Below are 22,472 nucleotides of genomic sequence, written 5' to 3'. Positions count from 1 at the left end.
CAAATTATTCTATGAAAACTCTATAAAAACAATTGTCATTCTTACTACACTATTATTGTTTTTAGCATGGTGAAACTAATTTATAATGTTATAGAAAAATTTTTTGTCATTCTTAATTAGTTCAAAATAATAAGAATGATCCAAACATTTTTGAAAGAAATTGAATGATTGTAAAATAAAATTTTTTCCCAATTATATTAAGAAAAAAGTATTTTTGTATACATAGCTTTTCTTGATTTTGAACACCTTATGTTTTAATTTTATTTTAACTTAATTCATTATTTAAAATTTAATAAATTTTAATCCAACTAGGGAAGTTTTAATATTCAAGTATAATTATCATATTTAATCAATTAATGGAAATTCAAATGCTTGAACTAACTTTCAATGTTATTTTGGATATCGCTGACAAATTTACCAATAAATAAGACTTTTTCTGGTAAAACAGACAGTAAGATAGTTCGTAAATTTCATCATATTATTTAACTTAAATGTTAGATTTTTCATGTATTATATTGTTTCAGTAATAATATAATTCCCTTAATACAATAAATGAACATTATCTTTAAAAATGATGTACTAAACACGAGTTTATTATTATTTTTATCCAGATACTTTTTTTATAAATGTTACTGCATTTATAAAAGAGTGAATTGAAACATTTATTTCAAAAATTTACATTAAATATCTACCTTAGAAATAAATATAGTGGGGATATAGCTTTATAATAGTTTATATTTTGTAAGCATCAATATAGTTATCACAAATATATTCAATCATTTTGAAAAATAAAATTCAGGAAAAAATGATTACATTCATGCCAACTCTAGAAATAAGATATATTTTTGGGGAATAATTGAATTGTTTCTTTAAAAAAATAGTCTAAGACTGTCTTTTTTATAAGGAACAATTATTTAATATTTATAAATTGGAGATTTTATAATAAAATTTTTGTATTCCAGGGCAGATGGCTTTGTTTAATAATCGAGTTTTAAAGAAAATATCGGATTTGTTAAATAGTCGGTTTTTAGAAAAAATATCGGAATTTTTTGTTTAATAGTCTTAATTTCTGAACAAATTTCTTTGCAAAATGATTTGAATTTTGTTTCCACATTCTTTGGGTAGTTTCATTCATTTTTATATTTACATTTAACGTACATTTTAATGATATTTTAAAATTTTAAATACAATTTTCTCATATTCTGATTTTATAAAAATTAATGTTTGACTAACTGCTATCTGTCTATTTTAATAGAATCATCAAACAACCCCCCCACACACACACAACTTCAAGTATATAGGATATTTATTTATTTATTTTGTTCAAATCTCGAATAATAGTTTCCTAATATGTACTGCACCTTCTAAATTATAAAATAAGCAATCTATTGATTCAGAAAGATTCTAAAGATTTTTTTTATTGCTTCACGATGCAAATATATTGAAAATGTTAGGTTGTTTGCCAGTCGAGAACCATTATTTAAACTGAATAGATATACAGTTTATTTCTTAGAGATTAGAAAATATATTTCATTAGTTAGCGACAAGATTTGGAGTAAATTATTTGATTAAGTTGGAATTGTAAGTTTATGAGTTTTGTACATCTTTTTATTCCCACTCATTCCAAAAAATTCGATGCATTTTTAATTATGTTTCAACTATAAATTGCCAAAAATTGCAAAATGCTGCCAACTAAATGATTGGCAACTCGTCCTTAACAATCTTCAGGTAATCTGAAAATCTTCAAGTAAATTTAATACTTTGGCGATTTTGGCGTAATCTGAAAATCAACAAATAAATCTTGTAGTTCTTCATCTTTTGTATAATGAAGCTTCGTGATTTTGAAGTAATTTGAAAACCGCCAAGCAAACTTGAGAGTCATAAAAAACACCAAAACTCAAAATTTCTTCCAAGTATCAAAATATATTTGCTTTTTAATTAGAATATTTTTGTTTGAAAGATCTTTTTTTTTCAATATGTTTCTAGAAAAATTTCAAAATTATAAGTATTTTATATCATTTTTCAAAAAGGCCATCTCTAGCGTAATCACGTAGACTAGAATTCTGAACACAGTACACAATATCAGAATTGTAATGAAGCTCTTTGGTCAAAAAATTTGGCCACAGTCTCTAAAAAAAAGAGGAGGAAAAATTGTTTTATGTTTCCCTACCGTTTCCTCTTGACCATGAAAGGTTCCCTTTGGCTTCATTCTGGAACAATTCGGTGTAGATGAAGGCGTAATCTCCTTTAGATGTCATATTCAACCTTTTAGCGATCAGCATCATTTCTCGGACATCTTTGTCTCCTCCCAAAATAACAATCACTGAAAAGTAAAAATGCAGCACAATCAAAATACTGGAAAGTTACGTTGCACAAAATAGCTCATTTCAAAACATTTTTACTATTATATATAATACTCATGATTATTTTGTGACTTAAAAAGTAGCATAAACAGCAGTTTTTAATTTAATCGTATACGTAGTATGGAGTAAGTAGTATAATCGTCCAAACATTCAAACTCGAAATTTTGACAAATCTCTACGTTTTAGATCTCTCTGAGTTCTGAAAACACAATTTTGGAAAATGTTGTCTGTCTGTCTGTGACAAGGATGGCACAATAACGCTTTGTACCAGACGGATGGAATTTGATATACGGTCTTTGTACCAAATTTGTAAATTTCTATTAAATTTTGAACAAAATCTGTCTCTTCGGCTGTTCAATATAATTAACAACGACAATTACAAAATGAAGAAAGCTAGGTAGATGAAATTCGGATTCAGAATTAACATCTATAGTTTAGACATCTATCAAATTTTGAGTGAAATCCAACAACGAGTTGACTCTCTGCCGGTCTGTAATTTTAGAAATATGTTAACACGATAACTCAAAAACGGAATTATTTAAATACATCAAATTTGTTATAGGATTTCGTGACTACAAGCGCAGTTTTGTGTCATTTTTTTCAATCGGTTGGAAAATACGTATGTGAAACACGAATTCGATTTTCTAATACTATTAACCGCATGCCAGGGATTAGTCGCCAAATATTTCGCCAAGGATGACACGATAGACTCAGTAAAAACGCTAATTTCACTTCAAAGGCTAATATTTCGGATCTATTGTAAGACAATGCAATGCAAGATGTACTTGGGAGAACATAGAAACTCGGAACATTATTAGAGAGTATTGCGAGAAAATTTTGTGGAGATCGCTGCCGCTGGTTTTGATTAATGGAATGTGTCATCTATCTATACTTATAATAAAGCTCAATGTGTGTATGTGTGTTGGATCTCTACAGGCCAGGTCATTTGACATACAGCTATCAAATTTGGTATATGTATACCTTAGAGGTCGGGAATGTGCACCTGGGGTGCCTTTTTTTGAAATTTTAATTATAATTTTAATTATTAATTAAAAACTAACTTTCCCGCCAAAAAAATCTTCCATTTTCCCCACCGCCAAATGAGCAAGGCTTTATTTTTTTTTTCTCCCAACAGTAATGAGACTAGGGTTAATATTTTTCGGCGGATTATTTCAGATGATTCTGTTTATTTTCTTAATGTTTTATGCATTTAAAATTAAACATTGTTAATTAATCCATGTTTCAGATTCATTCTGAAGTACTTTTGAATTAAAATAACACAGAATAAAGGAAATTAAAAATATCTAATCTGCATAGCGTTACCCCAACTGGCGTAGAAAAATTCACGAATTTGCGTTACCGTAAGTGGCGAAGAAAATTCACGCATGCGCATTATGTTCTGATTGTTGCCATGACAACCATTATCAACAGATGATTTAAATTATTAGTTGAATGCTTTTGTAAGTAAATTGTATTTATGTTAGTTATATATTTTTTGTATATGCTTATAGTTTTAAGTACATCGTTTTTTAAGTAGTTTTTTTAAACCTGATTTCGACCGATTATTTTAATCGATTCATTTTATTTTCTTAGTGTTTGGTGCATTTAAAATGAAACATTGTTAATTAATCGATCTATTCATGATGAATCTGAGAAATTTTGTTGACAAATTCTTGAGATATTACATAAATTAAGAAAGATATTCTTTAGTGACCATAAACTTTAAACGCTCAGTGACTTTATTATCAGTAATCATAATATTAAAAAAAATGCTTTGTTTCAGTAAAAAATATTATTATATTAATTTCAAATTAATCATTTACACTTTAATTTAAAGCATAAATTCTACGAGGGGTAACAGAAAATGAGAGAGATACATACCACGCTATGACTGCAGGCCTTTATAATATTATGAGTGAATTATATGACTATCAATATGTGAAGTTTTAAAATAGTTTGCTGAAGAATCTATTAAAGTTGGAATTGCGTAAAATATTTAATGGTACGACCGGAGTATTCCGGTTCAACCTATTTAATTATTAAAATTTAAACGAACATTAAGATTGGCGAACCGGCTGGTGGCCAAAGGCGGCTTGTAACTAATAAAGAGCAAATATTTATTTAAGGAAACAATGTCATTCAAGTGTCATATCGGAAATATGAGGTTGCTTCTGGACTGTAAAATAGAATTTGCGATTCAATTATTTTTTTTAGTTGATGTACTTCAGTTTGAAACGCTTTATTCCTTCAATTGTTTACTTGATTCCTTACTTGTTGAAGCACTCCTTTATCCTATTAATATAATGATATCGTTTTCAATGCTGTCCGATGTTCTAAAAGCCATACAACATCGTGCAGATACCGTGGCAATATTTAAAACAATTTTTCAGTTTGGATACATTTCGTTGAAATTAATCTACATTTACAGTTTAAATAACAAAGAGATAGCTGGGGTCCTGGCTTAGGGGTAGCGCGTCTTCCCTGTGATCTGGGCGTCCTGGATTCGAGTCCCGGTTCGGGCATGGTTGTTCTTCATCTGTTCTATCTGTGAGATGTATGAATTTGCCCCCCCCCCCGTATAAAGGGGCTGTGCATGCGAATGTGATGCGTGAGTAGCTAAGACGTACTCTCGGCCCTAGTTGGCGCAACTTAAAAACAAGGGACGCACCCTCGGCTTAAAATCGCTGACTTTGTCAGCGAGCTTGTCCATGGCAAGTGCTATTAGAAACAACAACATAACAAAGAGATTAATTATAATGTAAGAATTATTATATTCCTAATAATTATATTGTCATTGAGAATAATTATATTCTCAAGAAAAAAGAATTTTCAAATGATTCTTTAGATAAATTTTATTAGTCGAATCATTTTTCTCACAAAATATTTGCATTAATACACAAACAGCAAAAGATCTATTAGAGAATATATTATAAATAAACGTCACATTGATCAATGAAATTCTCAGTTATCGAAGATGAAAACACCTTATTCTCAAACGTTCATAATAGCAAACTGAAATCATAACTTTTTTATTTCAAAATATCAAATATCTCTCTTTTGAGGATTAATTATTCATGTTTACTATTCTTTCCGAATATATAATTCATAATAAAAAAAAATTCGACTATTCACATACAATTATTTTATTCTAATGATAATTTATTTCTATTAGCGATTTTATTTTTATTGATTACTTTAGTTGTACCAAACTTTTCTAAACATTTTAAAATACTGTCCCTTTTTATTTCAACATTCTTCATCCTTTGTGCCTAACTATAAAAAGAAACCCATTACGGAATCCAGAATAAACTTTAAATCTAGATGACTTAGTTTGTTCGGACAGTATGTCATTGTGATTTAAATGTACGGAGTTTGATGTAAGTGGAAGTAATTGCGGAGTAATTCAAGGGAAAGTCTCAAGAGAATCATTTATTTTTGTTACTCTGTCTCCTTCGTTGGCTCAGAAAAGTTCCCTTTTACCGAAGCAATCATTTATTGGTTGTGTTGCAGTACCAAAGGATTTTGAGAGGAAATTGAATTTGAATAGAAGAATGAATGCGTAGCAGAATACAAAATTGCTGGCATATGTCACTTTATTATACATATTTTAGTAACTTGCTTTTCTGTAGAAAGCGTAAGAAATCAATAAAATCCAAGAAGTTCAAAGAAATTGTATGATTAAGAAATCTGTTTTGAACAAAATAAAAAATACAAGAATTATTACAGTTAAATATTCAAGTTATTTAAATTGAAATATATAAGACTGGATTGTAAGATAAGAAAAAGTAATAATGTAGATGAAACTTTCATTTATGCTGTCCATGCCACTTTTAATCATTTGTATTTTTGCTTTCATTCATTTATTTATGCGATTTGACTTAAACAACTCAACTTAACGATTTCTGGAGGGGGAAAAACGATAATTCAGAGAAATTTTTTTCCGAACTCTCTTTTTTTTTCTTTTGTAAATATTAGTTTTATTTTTTAAAAAATCTTCTGACATCTGGCGTTATTTTGTCACACCAACAAATTCGGTTAGTCCTATATATATTTATACGGAAAAAAAGAATATGATGTTATAGTGTTTTAGTAATTAGAGAAGTTTTATGAACAGTATTTTGCCAATATCAAATACTAATGCAGCACTACCCACGCCACTTTTAATCATTTGTATTCTTACTTTCATTCATTTTTTTTTCTTCCTCGTATATTTTATTCATTTATTTTTTTCTTTCTCGTATATTTTATGTATTTATATTTTTATTTTCTCGTATACTAAATATAAATCGTCATAAAATTGTAACAATAAAGAATTTAAAGAGATTTCCAAGAATCTCTATATTTTAGACAAGTAATTAAGTATCCGAAAAAAAACCTTTTTTTTAAGAATTATATCTGTCTATGAATGCTATTACACAAAAACGCTTTAAGTTAGTTTGATGAAATTTGGTATGGAAACTTAACATCAAATTTTGGAAAACTCAGCTTAGAAGAAGTCTTATTTTTCCTATTGTTCGAGTTCAAATGAACACGGCTACTACAAAACGAAAAGAGTAAGTCAGGTTAAGTTGGCACATAGGTTTAGCATTTAAAATGCGGAAACAAATCTGTTAAAGACCGTCTGTCTGTTTGTACTTTCGCTTGCATGTAAACGCGAGAGTTCAAAAATGCAATAATAAAGTAAATGAAATTTGGTAAACAGTTTTAGCATTAATAGTGCAGTGTTTTAGCATTTAGCAAAGAGCAGATTCTAATCAAATTTTCAACCAAATCTTCTCGAAGGTTGACCACCTATCACTTTGTACATTTATATGTTTAAACAATATATTATAAAAAAGTGTATGTCGCTTTGTTCTGAAACATAATAAAGTAATAAATACATTTTTACTAACAATTTCAAAAACATTATCAGAAGCAAATATATTTCACAAAATTAATAAAATAAAAAATTAACATAAAGTAAATCATTAACATGCCAGTTAAATTAATGAAATGGGAAAGTAAATTGTAAGTTGTAAACAAAATGCCAATATCTGGCACTGAGTACAACGAAACTAAATATAGATAATTATCTTAACAAAAGCTTAAAAGCAGAAGAGATAAACTGTTATTAATTTTAATCGAAAGATGCCAAATTAATATTTTTTAAATGAAACAAATATTTTTTTTTTTAAAAATATTAATTTTATTGCTTAGTAAAAGGCACGTAAAAGTCCATCCCTTCAGAAAAGATTGTTCGTAAATAGACATACAATTTTACTGACATAAAAAATGGAATTTAAATTTCTTGCACAATAGTTTGTCATTTAATATTACATCGCTAAAATCAAATTATGGAACCAAAAACTTCCTTGCATTTTAAAAATATGAATTTTATTATTTTATGTAAATGCCATGTTACTAGGAATTAGCAATAAATATTATGATAAGGGAAGCGAAGTTTCTGAACAAGTTTAAGCGAAACCGCAGATATATCAAAACAAACAAAGAAGTAAAAGCGGCCTTCTGTAGAGCAGCTTTCATCAGCTGACACTGATCCACTCTTTTCTTTTAACTTCAGTTAAGTGTTTTTCTTAGCCTATTCTCGAAGAACACATTAAAGTGAAAGATTTATTTTATCGAGAGGTGTCGGGTCATGATCATGTTTTCTTTTTATGGCATGAACGGAGTGGTTTAGCGGATATTCTTACTGTTGAATACTATCAACATGAATGTTCCATTCCAGAATTTCATTAAGGAAAATGGTTATTAGTATGCTAATTATTCGTTTTGTTTTTTCACTTGCTGCTTATTGTTTTTCATTTGCTATTGCTTTAAGCTAATTTAAGAAACAATTTGTTGCACGCTAGCCATGTATTAATAATGGTAGGCCGCAATGTAGCCAGTTTGCTTAGATAACCAGAATTTTATAATTTTGTTCATTTGATCAGTTATATATAATTTCCGAGAAACTTCAAAGTTATTTCGCCTAACTTTATTAAAGATTTCAAATATATGTCTATATCGCAATATAACAAAGGGGGGGGGAATCCTCATTATCTCATTGTTTGCAGAAAAATACGTAATATTTCTTTCTTTTCAGTTTATCCTATTATTTAAAAAATATTGCCAATGTAAAAGTATACCAAATAAAGCTCGGAAAGATTTCAAAAGCATACTTTATTACAGTATACGTCACAGGAAATAGGTAAAAAATATCCACATTCTTTTCCTTCTCTTCCACACAAATGCATTTATTTTTCTCCCTTTTTAGTTTACCTTATTATTTAAATAATATTTCTATTGCAAAAATATACGAAATAAAACTTGGAAAGATTTAAAAAGCATACATATATAACAAAATATGCGGAGCAAATAGGGCAAAAAATATCCCCATTTCCTTCCTTCTCTTCCCTATAGGTGCAATAATTTTACCCTTTTCAGTTTGCTCCCTTATTTACGTAGAATTTCTATTGTAAAAAATATACCAAATAAAGCTTGGAAAGAAATTAATATCAATATATTAACGACATAATTAAGGGTCCAGGGAAATTAAGGCAATAATATTTTTAGAAGTGTTTTATAACTAACTTATCATAATTTTAACATAATATTAACTAGCCGCTTTTTATGACCAGATAGTTCTGTAAAGTGTATATTAGCTAGTTATGTAAGGTATCTAGTTAATTTTTATCAACATTGTTTGTTGTTTGGGCTGTTCAAAACTGTCTCAACAAAACATTTTTAAGCATAACGCTATGCTAAATACTGAAGCCGCATTTTTTAAAATAGTTTTTCTTATATGTATTCTACTTATTATTCATATTATTGAAATCAAGTCACATAATATCACTGCACTTGCTGTCTAATTTTCAAATTCGTGTTGCCTTTTTTGATACTGAAAATACACTTTTTTATATTTCATGTAAACTATGCAAATATTAACTAGAATCTTTTTTCCTTTGCTTTTAACTAAAGAAAAATATACGTGACACAATATTCAAAAAGACAAAGAAAAGACTTTGAATTTCAGATCACCAACGAAATGTATTGTTGAAAATTACGCAAAAAAAATTATTTTTAAAATATTATCAAAATTCAGAAAATTTTTGATTAGTTTTTAAACTGATATAATTTTAAAAAATTAATTTTGAAGTGGGGGAAAAATAATTTTTTTGTTAAATTATATTTTTGGGCGTTATCATGAGAAAAGGCTAAACATTTGCTTAATTTTTAATTAATCAAAAATCCAATAAATATTTCAAAATAATCGCTACATGTTGCGCTTCCCCATCTTCAAGAATATATTTGTAACAAATTCGATAACTCTTGAACATTCTAGGGTCGGGATATCCTGGTTGGTAGGGTGTTGGATTCACAACCCTTTGGTTGAGAGTTCGAACCCCACCAGCCGAAGACTCTCTGTGTGTGCGATGGCTGGCACACCCATAATTCTGTCATGGGCACAAATTCCTTCATATCGGAAGTAATACCACTGAGGACCAAGACGTACTCTTGGCCCTAGATGGCGCTACTGTAAGACAAGAGACGCTATCTCGGCTTAAACTCGTTGACTTCGTCAGCGGGCTTGTCTAAGTGCCATTAGAAACAACAACGCCTTGAACAAACTATCAATCCTGTTGAGCGCCAGCACACACGCATTCTAATTTATTACAAGTAGCGGTACTATTTTAGTTGTATTTTCAAAACTTAAAAAAATAAATGCTTGAAAAATTAATATTTTTTATTTACGAAATGTTTTTAGATTGAATAATTAAAAGGTAATTTCCGTTAACCGGGAGCAGGCGAAAGACCGCCAAATAATCTGAACTTGCGTCAAAAAAACGTCGCCAAGACCAGCTCCAATTTGCATACAAACCTAACGCTACAACTGTGTAGCGAATTGTATTGAGTGAAGATAGAACCTGGGACCTTGTGGTTCGCAGTCCAGTAACATGACCATGATACAAAAGCAATTGCTCAGGTAGCACAGTTGCTAACTGGCTTATAAGCTACTCACTACAGACTCTCCCTCCAGTGAGTCGAACGATATGGGTGTTGAGTGGTGATGTATTAGCTTGTTGATTCTAATGCGCCTGTACCCATTTGAGTAGCACCAAGCGATATGGCGAGCGTGTGTGGGTGAGTGGTTGCTGATGCTGCGTCAAGTGAGTCTAACGACTTTTTGTTACTGCGAGTAGATGGCGCCACAACAGCTGTATGAAGGTTGAAGGTTCATCGTCTGAGGTCACCAATGTAGCGAATTGTATTGAGTGAGGATAGAACCCGGGACCTTGTGTTCGCAGTCCAGTGACATGACCATGATACAAAAGCAATTGCTCGGGTAGCGTAGTTGTTAATTGGCTTATAAGCTGTTCACTACAACTGTTCTTGGAAATGTTTTTTTATGGCGCAGGTCTAAATTATTTGGCGACTTTTCGTTTGCACCCGGCTAACCGAAAAGTACCAATTAGAGCAGCTTATCGCTGATATCTGCACTCTCTAAACTTTCTCATGGCTAAATGTTTACCCTCCATAAATTTAATGAATGGCAGTTTGCCGTTCTTTTTTGATTGAATCGGAATCCGTAACTACGCTTATCCATTGCGGCCTTATATTACGTTTAAATGCGAGAAAAATATCACATATTTGATTGAGATTTCAATTTGAAATCCTTATGTTTTGTATTATATTTTATTTACTCATCGTATGTATAAAATTTTAAAACAGCAATCAATCTGTGATTTCTATTTATTGTAAATACTAGTATGTTCATAAACTATACGATTTTCATTTTATTTTAATATGCAATGTATAATTAATTAATGATTGTAAGAATCATAACTTAAATATTATATTAATCTACTAAAAGTGAAAATTATTTATAGAAAAAAAAGAGCACTTTTATAGTTTAAATAATTCAAAGATGAAAGCTATTTTTAAAACATTTAAATTATAATAGAATTGTACCTTCAACGTATTGAATTTGCATCAATTAGAGCTATTACTTTAACTAAGACAAGAAATGCAGTGATTTACAAGTCATAAATATATTGATAGAAATCTATAAAAAAATAATCATATATTTTCTAGATATATGCTTCTCGTAAAGAACATTTAAGTACGGAAGTTACAGTTTGAAAGTACTCGTTTTCTTGCGGAAATAAGCTTACATCCGGAACATTTCCTACAAAATATATTTCGAAAACTTTTGTTCAAAAAAGTTTCATTGTTTTCTAAACAAATAGAGATTAGTTATAAACAATATACAAAATAAACATAATTTCTAATGTACGACCAGCTATAAATCTGAAGTAGTGTTGTATCTTTTTCGTAAATTGAATACTATTTGATGGTTGATAGAGTATGTGTGAACGTTTTTCATATCTAGGTGGTAAGAAATGTTCCTTCCAATTTTTCATTCTCGATTAATATACGTTCAATTTTTCACTATTCTTTTACAATACTGTCCAGTATTTAAATTCTTTATAATGAATTTAACTGTTAAAATATCTAAATATGAATATTTAGATTCAAATCTTTTAAATACTACAAATTTAAAAAGACTAAACATGAATAGGTTTTTAACAGAATTCCCTATTTAAAAACCAGCATCAATTTTGATAAAATAAAAATGAAATATCTGGCTTAAAAAGAATCTCATTAAAAATGTTAGAATCTCATTAGAATATAAAGAATCTCATTTAATATTATACTAAAATTCCAAGTATTTATTAAGTAAAACATCCAAGGTTCTGTATTTTTAATTAATTTATTCTAATTAATTAGCATGCAAACTGAACTTACTGAATATATTTCTTTTTTAATTATGAAATAGCAAAAAAAATTTTAATAACATTTTCATAAGATGGGATAGATTTCTTTTTCTAATAGATGTCACTCAATGTTTAAGGATCTGGTTACATTGTGTTTTATAAAATCAGAAATTTTTAAGTAAAGGATACTTATGCAGTCAGTTATTTAGTTCTGACAAGTAAAGACATTGAAAACATTAACTTTTTACTTATATTAAAATTACAGCATTCGTGTGTGTGTGTGTGTGTGTGTGTGTGTGTGCGTGCGTGTGTGTGTGTGTGTGTCTGTGTGTGTGTCTGTGTGTGTGTGTGTGTGTGTGTGTGTGTGTGTGTGTGTGTGTGTGTGTGTGTGTGTGTGTGTGTGTGTGTGTGTGTGTGTGTGTGTGTGTGTGTGTGTGTTCATATATATATAGAATAATTAATTATTTATTATTATTATTATTATTAAATAAATATTTTAAGTAACTCAATCTTAATGTCTTCTTCAGCTACTTATTTCTAAGCTTCAAATTTTGAAAAATATATAATTCATTCTTAGAAACCTGGCATCGTGCTGTTCATTTTACTGTGCATTTTTGTATACTATTTTTTGTCATCTCTCTAAAGTTCATAAAAAATTGGAAATAGTTTCAAAATATAACCTAATTTCTACCCTAAAACAGTATAAAATTTGGTATTTTCTTTCTTCATGTTAATAGTATTTTAAATACAAATTTAAATCTTTTACAGATTCTTCCTGCATTGAAATAAATATATCGCTTACTTTTCCGATAGCTGTTTTTGCCAATAATTATCTGTTTTAAGTACAGGATAGTAGTTTGGATTATAAAATAAAAACGAATAAATATTTTTAACTTTAACATTGGCTTTTATCCACGACTTTGATCTTTATTCCAGAATTCTTAAATTTGTTATTATCGTTCGTGATACATTTAGCATTTTTTCAGATTGTTACAATTCTTATAAGAAAATATATTTAAAAATATTTTTAAAAATGATTAAAAATAGAAACATAATTCATATGTAAAAAATCTTGTATCATTGAAAAAATATATATATATATTCTAAAATTATTGCATCGATATTGTTTATATTGCAATATTTTCTGAAGCTATCTCGGTAAAGCGCCAAAATATTATTCAATTTTGAATTAAAATTCTAATAACAATTCTAATGATATACCTTCGAAGTGCACATTCTCACTCTTCAAAGCATATATGTGCATCGTTTAGTAGCTCTAAATATAAGTAATTATAAAGATAAATAACAAAAATAACTGGATATTTGCTTATATCTCGTTTCTATTGGTATAATATTATTGCATCTTGTTTATAGAAACTAAAAAATATATATATAAATTATGTGCCAGATACTTAAAAGATTAAATATTTTACTCGATTAAACTAACTTGGATGGAACAAAGCATTGTAAAATTTATCTTTTCTTAGAACATATCAGTTTTTCACAGAAATATTTCTTCGAGATATCAGTGAAACAATCTTAAAGTAAAATGTTGCAAAAAATTTAGTGAAAATATTTTCAAAAAATATATTTTTCTAGCTTCAAGAACTAACAAATTTCTTATATTCAGTTGTCATCTGAATTAATCTAAAATTGTTCTTTTCTATACCTTTCTAACAATTTATTTCTTACTGTTTAAATGAATATAACAAATGTGAAATGCATTAAACGTAGCAAATATGCGAAAGAATTGTGATATTTTGAATATAAGTAAACGAATATTCTATCCTGAGCATATAAAAACATATTTATCACCCCAATCCATAAATATCGTTTGACCCACTCCTGGAATCTACGAATCTATTGAAATCTACACTAAAAATGAACTATAAAGTAATTAGCCTCTGCACTAAACACGAAAGATCAAAAAGTAATTAACACGAGTTCACACAATTTAATTGGATTGTTGTGTTCAGATTATTTGCCAAAGAATATATTTTTATTTATTAAAACTAACATCTTTTATTTAAAAAATAAAGTCTAAAAAAATATAAAATTATTCTAATTCCACATCTATTTACAGATGAATAATTCGCTGCTTTAAATAAGTTAAATAATATCATAAACTTCATCATGTAAAAATATATTTATCTTTCCATTCTATAAATATAGTTTGTCCCACTTTAGTACTGAAATCTGCTAGCTCGCTATCGGGAAAAAGATCAAAAAGTAATCAGCGTGAATTCACACGAGTTAACTGGATTCTTATGTTCGAACAATAAAGAAACTAACTCCATCAGGCTTGCGGCATCATTTTATTTTCCGGTATAAAAATATCCAATCTTTTATTAAGGGTATTTTCTAATCATAATACGGAAATTGAAATTCCTTAGTCTAATATGTTACTCGTATTTATAGAAAAATGGTTCAACGATGGGTGTTTAAAAAAATAAGTGGATGTAATACTTAGAGAGAATTATCTTATGATATTTTTGTTAAGAAGTAGATTTGCATTCGATGCAAGTATATTTAAAAATGTGGAAACTATTTCATTTTATTTTCGTCAATAAAACGAAGTAAGATTTTATTAAACTAACAGATAATATGTTTTGAATAAAAAGCATTTAATGAAAAAAAATATTTCGAATAATATTATGAAAATTAATAAAATAAAATTTCAGAGTGTTGATTTTTTTTATTGCAAGCTACTTTAAAAATAAATTTTTTCTTATAAAGTTTATTTAATGGATGATTTTGATCCAAAATTTAATTAATTTAGCTTTTAGCATGTTTAGGAAATAATTTTATTTCAAATATAGAAAATCATTAAACTATTCACTTTTTATTGATTAGAGAATCAACTTGAATAATTTTAAAGGAAAAACCGAAGCATGACATAAAAATATTCATAATTGATGCTTATTATTTATCCTATTTATTTAGCTCGATATAACTCACATCTCAAATCAATTAATTTTAAAAAAAGTTAATATACATTCTAAACTAGTTAATATTTTTGTATTCATTAAAATTTTTATTCTTTTAATGAAATTTCTTTCCATCATTGCATCTCCCTAATTCTTTATTGAAAATATTTTTACTCAAAATATTGCAAAATATTATATTTTCTCAATAGCACATATAAATTCACTTTATAACTCTTTTCTACACAAAACATTTCAAGAAAAAAAATGTGTTTAATTCAAAATCATTTTCAAAACTAACGTTTAATTTTTTTTTAAAAAAAAGTATATCTAATAATCTGCTAAATTAAACCATATTCTTACAATGATAACTTTCATGTAATATTTTATTTTTATTTTTTGTTCATATTTGTTTAATGTTGAATACAATTTCATTACAATATTCAAATACATATTTTTTTAGTCATTTAAAATAATGAAAATTATTTATTGCGGCAATTATATTAATTTAAAATTTCATGAAAATGGTATTCCCTCCATAGAATTTGAACAATACTCAAAAGATTCACAAAAAATTGAATAATAATTATGTACGGCAATTCACTCTCTTTTCAGAGAACTATTTATTATTATTCAATTAAAAGGGATTGAATCTTAAATTATTTATTCATAAGTTCCCTTATTATATTATTTTTTTGAACAATTTTGACTTAATAAACAACATAATAATTAAAACATAAGTAATTTCATTTAATAAAACAAGATTTTCGACAAGACTTAATTTTATTTCATGACAAATTAATAAAATAAACTCATAAACAAAAATAATGGCAATATTACTGTAGTTTTCAATATGAAAACGCATCCTATTCAGAAATATGTTATTAACTTTCATGCGATCATAAGAAAAATTAAAACGTTTTATAGATAAAATTTAAATATTAAAAAAGGCTGCTTTAAAAGTCAAGATATATTCATACTCTTCACCTCCGTAAGCCTGCATATTTCTTTAACACTTTGGATTAATTTTGAATTTTCTTCACATTGCTTCATTTAATATTTATTTTTAAAAAATTTAGGGGCGTCTTTATTTTTATTAAATATTTTTTTCATAGATTAACTATTTAATTAAATGTATCTTATGATTTTAATGGATGAAGGTAGAATTAAATATACAAGTTAAATAAATATTTATAATATGAATAAAATTTAATTCATAAATCTTACCTCTAGAACAATCTTTCATCGTTTCCATTATCTTATCCAAGTTCGAAAGAATAGTTTTATTAGCAGCTCGAATATAAGACTGTTGACAAATCACTTCAAAGTCAGCAGAAGTTGCCAGATAGAACAACAGATCAGCCATTGCCGTATAGTATACATCACTCTGACGATATATCATTCCAAATTTCTTCCAATTAAAATGCTCCAAAAATGCCAAAATTGCATGAGCTTTATCCTTTAAATCATAAGACATTCGAATCAAAGTCCGAAATTCATCTCTTTCTTTCAAAACATCGCCAAGTCCAGTCAAGATGGGTATGTTTCTATACGAAGCAAACCTTCCCACCACTTGCAAATCATCACTACAAGCTGGACCAACAAATGCTGAGATATTACTATTCATTGCCAAGTCTGTCGCCCTGCCAATTGCCAATTCCGCTGAACATTCTCGAGGATAATAACCAGGTAACAGACTCAGCGTGACATTGTACTTTGATTGACAACTTTCTGCCGCGATGTCAATGGCTGGTCCAATCCTCTGGATGTCAAAGCGGTTGCGAGCAGACCTATCCACCATGAGGACACCAACCTTGAATGATGGATCCACATCCTCCGTGATGACCACAGAAATCCATAGGAGGATGAGATACGGTATCAAGGTCATATTTCACCACATTTGCATGCACCGCGAGACAGAGAGGTTGGTGTCCTCCCTTACCGGAAGAATGTCACCAGTTGCTATTTTGGAGTGAATCCAGCGGACAGGCGGCATTACCTCTGTCGACTGTGAGATTTTGGGGGGAACGTCTACTGCAAGGAACGCGAGGAGTTAAAATAACAGCGCTTTGGCGTCAGCGCGCTATACTTGTTGTCGAATACCGCTAGGTGTCTCCCCCACCCTGTGCCTCCTCTGGATCCCCCCTCCCAACTATCGTATCTGAGCCAAGGAAATAAGCGATTCGATAATAGGAAACTGATACTTTTTTCCAAGGTTTCTTGTGTGAGGCAACTGACTCAGACTGCACGTTCGCAGTTCAGAAGGAAGAAATAGAATGCAGGAAGAGAAACAGTTTCAAGCGAGTATCGGGGAACGGAAAGGGTAAACAAAGAAGGAAGGAGGGAGGAAAAGATGCGGTGAATTAACAATTCGTCTGTTAGAAAGAATTGAGAATTATAAACGCGATTTCAGAAAAAGATGCGGTGAATTAAAAATGCGTCTGTTAGAGGGAATTGAGAATTAAAAAGTAGATTTAAAAAGAATTGAATTGTTAAAATCATTTTCAAAGATAGTTGCTTAAATTGTTTAGCCAATATGTTCTCGATATTGAAATTTATTTCTCATAGAGAGAGAGTAGAGATCCGTAAATTTAAATAGTTTTTATTTAAACACCGATTATAGTATTTTATGGGGATTATATTAATTGTATATTTATTTATTTCTATTTCTTTTAATTATATTATAATCTATATTAATTATACAACATTATTTTTAATTATGATAATAAGAATTATAATTATAATGCCATGTAATGCAACGGGGACATAATAATGCTTTTTTATACATCTCAAAACATAAAATTATTAATAGTTACATAAAATCAATATTTTGGAAAATATTACAATTACTAAGTTAAATACTGAACAAAAGGCAAGCTACATTTTCATCTAACGTTGTGTTAGACAAAAAATTCTACTTTTCGCATTTAGGAGATGAAATAATTCAAAATAAATCATTTTTCCATATATTTTATTGTTTTTTAAGCATTTAAAAATTTAATATGCTGAAATATTTTCAGTGAACTTTAAATCTAGTAATTTCTCGGCTTGTTTGAAAAGTAATCTCAAATGAAACGATTTTAAGAAAATTGCTTCGTTATATATTTTTAATAAAATAACTATTATAATAATGTTATAGTTATTCATTGAAAACTAAAAGTCGTGTATTTTAGTTCTTTCTTATCTATTAATTTTATTATTATTATTTTGTATGTATAATCACACATAATTGTTTATTACTATATGATAGCTTCCACAAATGATCTTTTTCTTTCTTTTTGAAAAAAAAAATTATGTTTCAATTCTTGAAATATTTATAAATAAAAATGTTATTATGTGTGACATTAGATTCATATTGATGTTTATATTAAGATAAAAAAAATCATCAAATAAAATGCTGTATTTTTTTAAGATGAAACTATTTTTAAAAATATTCATAAGATTTTAAAGTGCTTGTAAAATTTTGCATTAAAATACTATTTTATCGTAAATTATTTATTGATGTCTATGAATTATCTTAATTAATTAAAATGATGTCTGATTAAATCCCTTTACAGTTTAATTCTCAAAATTTTATTGTTACATTAGTGATCATCCGTCATGAATAATCAATTCTTAAAGTTGAAATAGCATTACTGCTATTGATGATTCATAAGTGATGGATTAAATATCGATTTTAGCAAAATTAGAAAGTTAAGATTGAAAAGCATTTTTATGTTACAAGAAAGATATGGTCAATATTAATTGCTTTTTTGTGTGTGTGTGTGTGTGTGTGTGTGTGTGTGATATGTACTCTTTTTTTTTCTTTTGGCATTAAAAAAATCTGTTACGTTCAATTACTCGTCTTTAAAGAGGTATGTATTATTATTTTTTTATTCATCAAAGAAAAATTAAACAAGACAATTTTTTAAGGGAATTCTGCTGATTTTCCATTGTAAAAACATGCTTCGTTTTCACCGATAATCAAAATGTCATAACAATATGGGAAATGTTGGTAATTATTGAAGTGAAATAATAATCTGATTTGATACTGCGCCCAAACACAAAAATTGGGAATACATTTATTATTCGAGATTGTGGTTATTATTACCGTTTTGCATTAGCTTGAAAATTCCAGAATCTTAAAAAAAAATCTATAATCCAGAACCAATAACGAATAAAACAGAACTGTTATAAACTGAAATCTGTAGTGAGAAACTGGAAAATTTTTTATCCTCAGAATCAAAAAGAATAAAATATATTCTACTTTTCATGTTATAAAATCCTGCTTCAAAGCGATAGTAAAGGGTCACTCGAGGATTTTTATTTGGAATTAATTATTTTCAATAATAATTTAGAAGCGAAGAAAAATATGAAAATGAAAACGTTTAAATCTTTGTTTTTGGAAGTAGAAATTATTCACCAAAAGTAATTAATAAAGTAACTTAATTTTTTAAAAACAAGTTTCTGGAAAATTGATAAATATTTTTTATCTTCTTTTACTCTTAATTTTGTTTCAAAAAATAAAAAAAAGATAAGAAAAGGAAGAAAATCATGAATATCACAAAACCCTTAATAAAAATATTTTTCTTTTCCTTTAGAAAATTTAAATAGTTTTATATCATGTAATTATGCATTATAAAGTAAAATATTTTCTTAAATTAAAACTTTAAATAATGAATAATAAATTTTATATGGCGGTAAGAATATTGCACTCAAATTTTTATTTAATTATATTAATTTCATTTAAATACATTCCTGAAATTAAACACATTCCTGCAATTAATTTGTATATTAATCTATACTTATAATAAAGCTCAATGTGTGTGTGTGTGTTGGCGCTCTACAGGCCAGGTCATTTGACATACAACTATCAAATTTGGTACATGTATACCTTAGAGGTCGGAAATGTGCACCAGGGGTCCCTTTTTCTGAAATTTTAATTATTAATTAAAAACTAACTTTCCCGCCAAAAAAATCTTCCATTTCGCCCACCGCCAAATGAATAAGGCATCAGTTTCTTTTTTCTCCCAACAGTAATGAGGCTAGGGTTAATATTTTTCGGCGGACTGTTTTAAACGATTCTGTTTATTTTCTTAATGTTTTATGCATTTAAAATTAAACATTGTTCATTAATCCATGTTTCAGATTCATTCTGAAGTAATTTTGAATTAAAATAACACAGAATAAAGGAAATTAAAAATGTATAATCTGCCTAGCGTTACCCCAACTGGCGTAGAAAAATTCACGCATTTGCGTTACCTAACTGGCGAAGAAAATTCACGCATGCGCATTGCTCTGATTGTTGTCATGACAACCACTTTCAACGGATGATTTAAATTATTTTTAGGTTACTTGCATTCTTTTGTAAGTAAATTGTATTTATGTTAGTTATATATTTTTTGTATATGCTTATAGTTTTAAGTACATCGTTTTTTAAGTAGTTTTTTTTAACCTGTTTTCAATGATTTAAATTATTTTTAGGTTAGTTGTGTACTTTTGTAATTAAACTGTATTTATGTTAGCAATATATTTTTTTGTATATGCTTATAGTTTTAAGTACATCGTTTTTAAGTAGTTTTTTTTAAACCGGTTTTCGACCGTTTATTTTAAACGATTCATTTTATTTTCTTAGTGTTTAATGCATTTAAAATGAAACATTGTTCATTAATCGATCTGTTCATGATGAATCTGAGAAAATGTTGTTGACAAATTCTTGAGATATTACATAAATTAAGAAAGATATTCTTTAGTGCCCATAAAGTTTAAACGCTCAGTGACTCTATTATCAGTAATCATATTATTAAAAAAATGCTTTGTTTCAGTAAAAAATATTATTATATTAATTGCAGATTAATCATTTACACTTTAATTTAAAGCATAAATTCTACGAGGGGTAACAGAAAATTAGAGAGATACATATCACGTTATGACTGAAGGCCTTTATAATATTATGAGTGAATTATATGACTATCAAAATTTGAAGTTTTAAAATATTTTGCTGAAGAATCTATTATAGTTGGAATTGCATAAAATATTTAATTATTAAAATTTTAACGAACATTAAGATTGGCGAACCGGCTAGTCGCCAAAGGCGGCTAGTTTATAATATTTATATATTGAAATTAATAAATTTTCAATAATGTGATTAATTTACAGCCATGTGTTGTTGAATGGCAGCAGTTTAAAATGGTTAATATTCAAAATGCAATCGAATCATTGAATTTATAGAATGAACTGAAGGCATCCGTTTGAAATCCGCTGAATGGCAGAAACGGCTTTTTCCCATTTTTATTTTCCTTCCAAAAGCAGAAAATTCGTATTTATATATATATATATATATATATATATATATATATATATATATATATATATTCTTAAACATATATAGGTAAAGTATGATTTCAGAGACATCATTAAATACAAAAATAATGGCCTGTTGGTTCACTGGGATTAATAATTGCTAAAATGTTCAGTTAAGTTTTTTTGTGTAAATTGATCTTAATGGGTTTTTTAAGCAAAATATATACTAAGCAAAGTATTTTGAAATATATATTTCATATTATTTTGTAAACCCTGTACAGTCCTGTTCATTGTGATATGTATAAACCTAATATTCTGTCTATAATTTTATACATCTAATTATATCCGAGGACTGACCGAGCAAGGGTTCTGGCATTGGGGTAGCGCATTTTCCCCGTGACCTGGACGCCCCGGGTTCGAGTCCCGGTTTGTGCAGGGTTATTCTGTGTTCTGTCTGTGAGGTGCGTGAATGCGCCCCTCTGTAAAAAGGTGTTGTGCAAGCGAATGAGGCGCATGAAGCAGCTGAGTCGTTTTCTTGGCCCAAGTTGGCGCTACTGAAAAAACAAGAGACGCTAACTCGGCTTAAATCGCTGATAGATCTGTCAGCGGAATTGTAAAGTGTGATAAGTAACAACAGGAAGATCCGCAACTTTACAGATGTTGCATTTTGAAAAACTGATTGATTCTGAAGTTAATTGCAAGTTCAGCAAAGTCTCAAAACTCAGATTAAAAGTTTAACACCATTATCTATATTTGGAATTATCTATATTTGAACAGGTTTAAATTTGTTGACTAGAGCACAATACAATTAAATTTAAAGGCATTTGATTTTGTGAAATACGTGAAAAAGTTAGTGTTCCGATGTATTGTATAAAAATCAGAAACAACGGCGATAAATTTATAAATGCGTCATGAAGAAACGTTATCTGAAGTAGCTTTTGAAATAATTTCTCATATAAGTCTGATTTTCAGAAACTCTTTTACACAAACACTTTTTTTAAAATAGAATAAAATTCGTTTCTTGCCATTTATTGCTCTAAAACTTCAATTATATTTGGAAACATTTTTATAATTAAAATAATTTGAAAGATGATAGAATTTTAGAAAAAGAGGTAATCAGAAGCTGAGACGCATTTATAAATTATTTA

At 28.2% G+C, this 22,472-nt stretch overlaps 1 protein-coding gene across 1 annotated transcript in view; it reads right to left on the bottom strand.

Annotated features, from left to right (window-relative positions):
- LOC129963092 (atrial natriuretic peptide receptor 1-like) overlaps positions 1-17,151 on the bottom strand; it is a 110,509-nt gene extending 93,358 nt beyond the window's left edge. Inside the window, exons 1-2 of the mRNA XM_056077143.1 lie at positions 16,270-17,151; positions 2,171-2,323 (exon numbers count right to left, since the gene is read on the bottom strand). Coding sequence (XP_055933118.1) covers positions 2,171-2,323; positions 16,270-16,930 — 814 coding nt within the window. The 5' untranslated portion in view covers positions 16,931-17,151. The remainder of the gene's footprint in view (positions 1-2,170; positions 2,324-16,269) is intronic.
- Positions 17,152-22,472: the final 5,321 nt, after the last annotated feature.

Source organism: Argiope bruennichi, chromosome 3 (assembly GCF_947563725.1).
Source record: "Argiope bruennichi chromosome 3, qqArgBrue1.1, whole genome shotgun sequence".
Classification (NCBI taxonomy): domain Eukaryota; kingdom Metazoa; phylum Arthropoda; class Arachnida; order Araneae; family Araneidae; genus Argiope; species Argiope bruennichi.
Note: the sequence above shows the minus strand (reverse complement) of the source record. Positions and strands in the feature narration are given on the sequence as shown.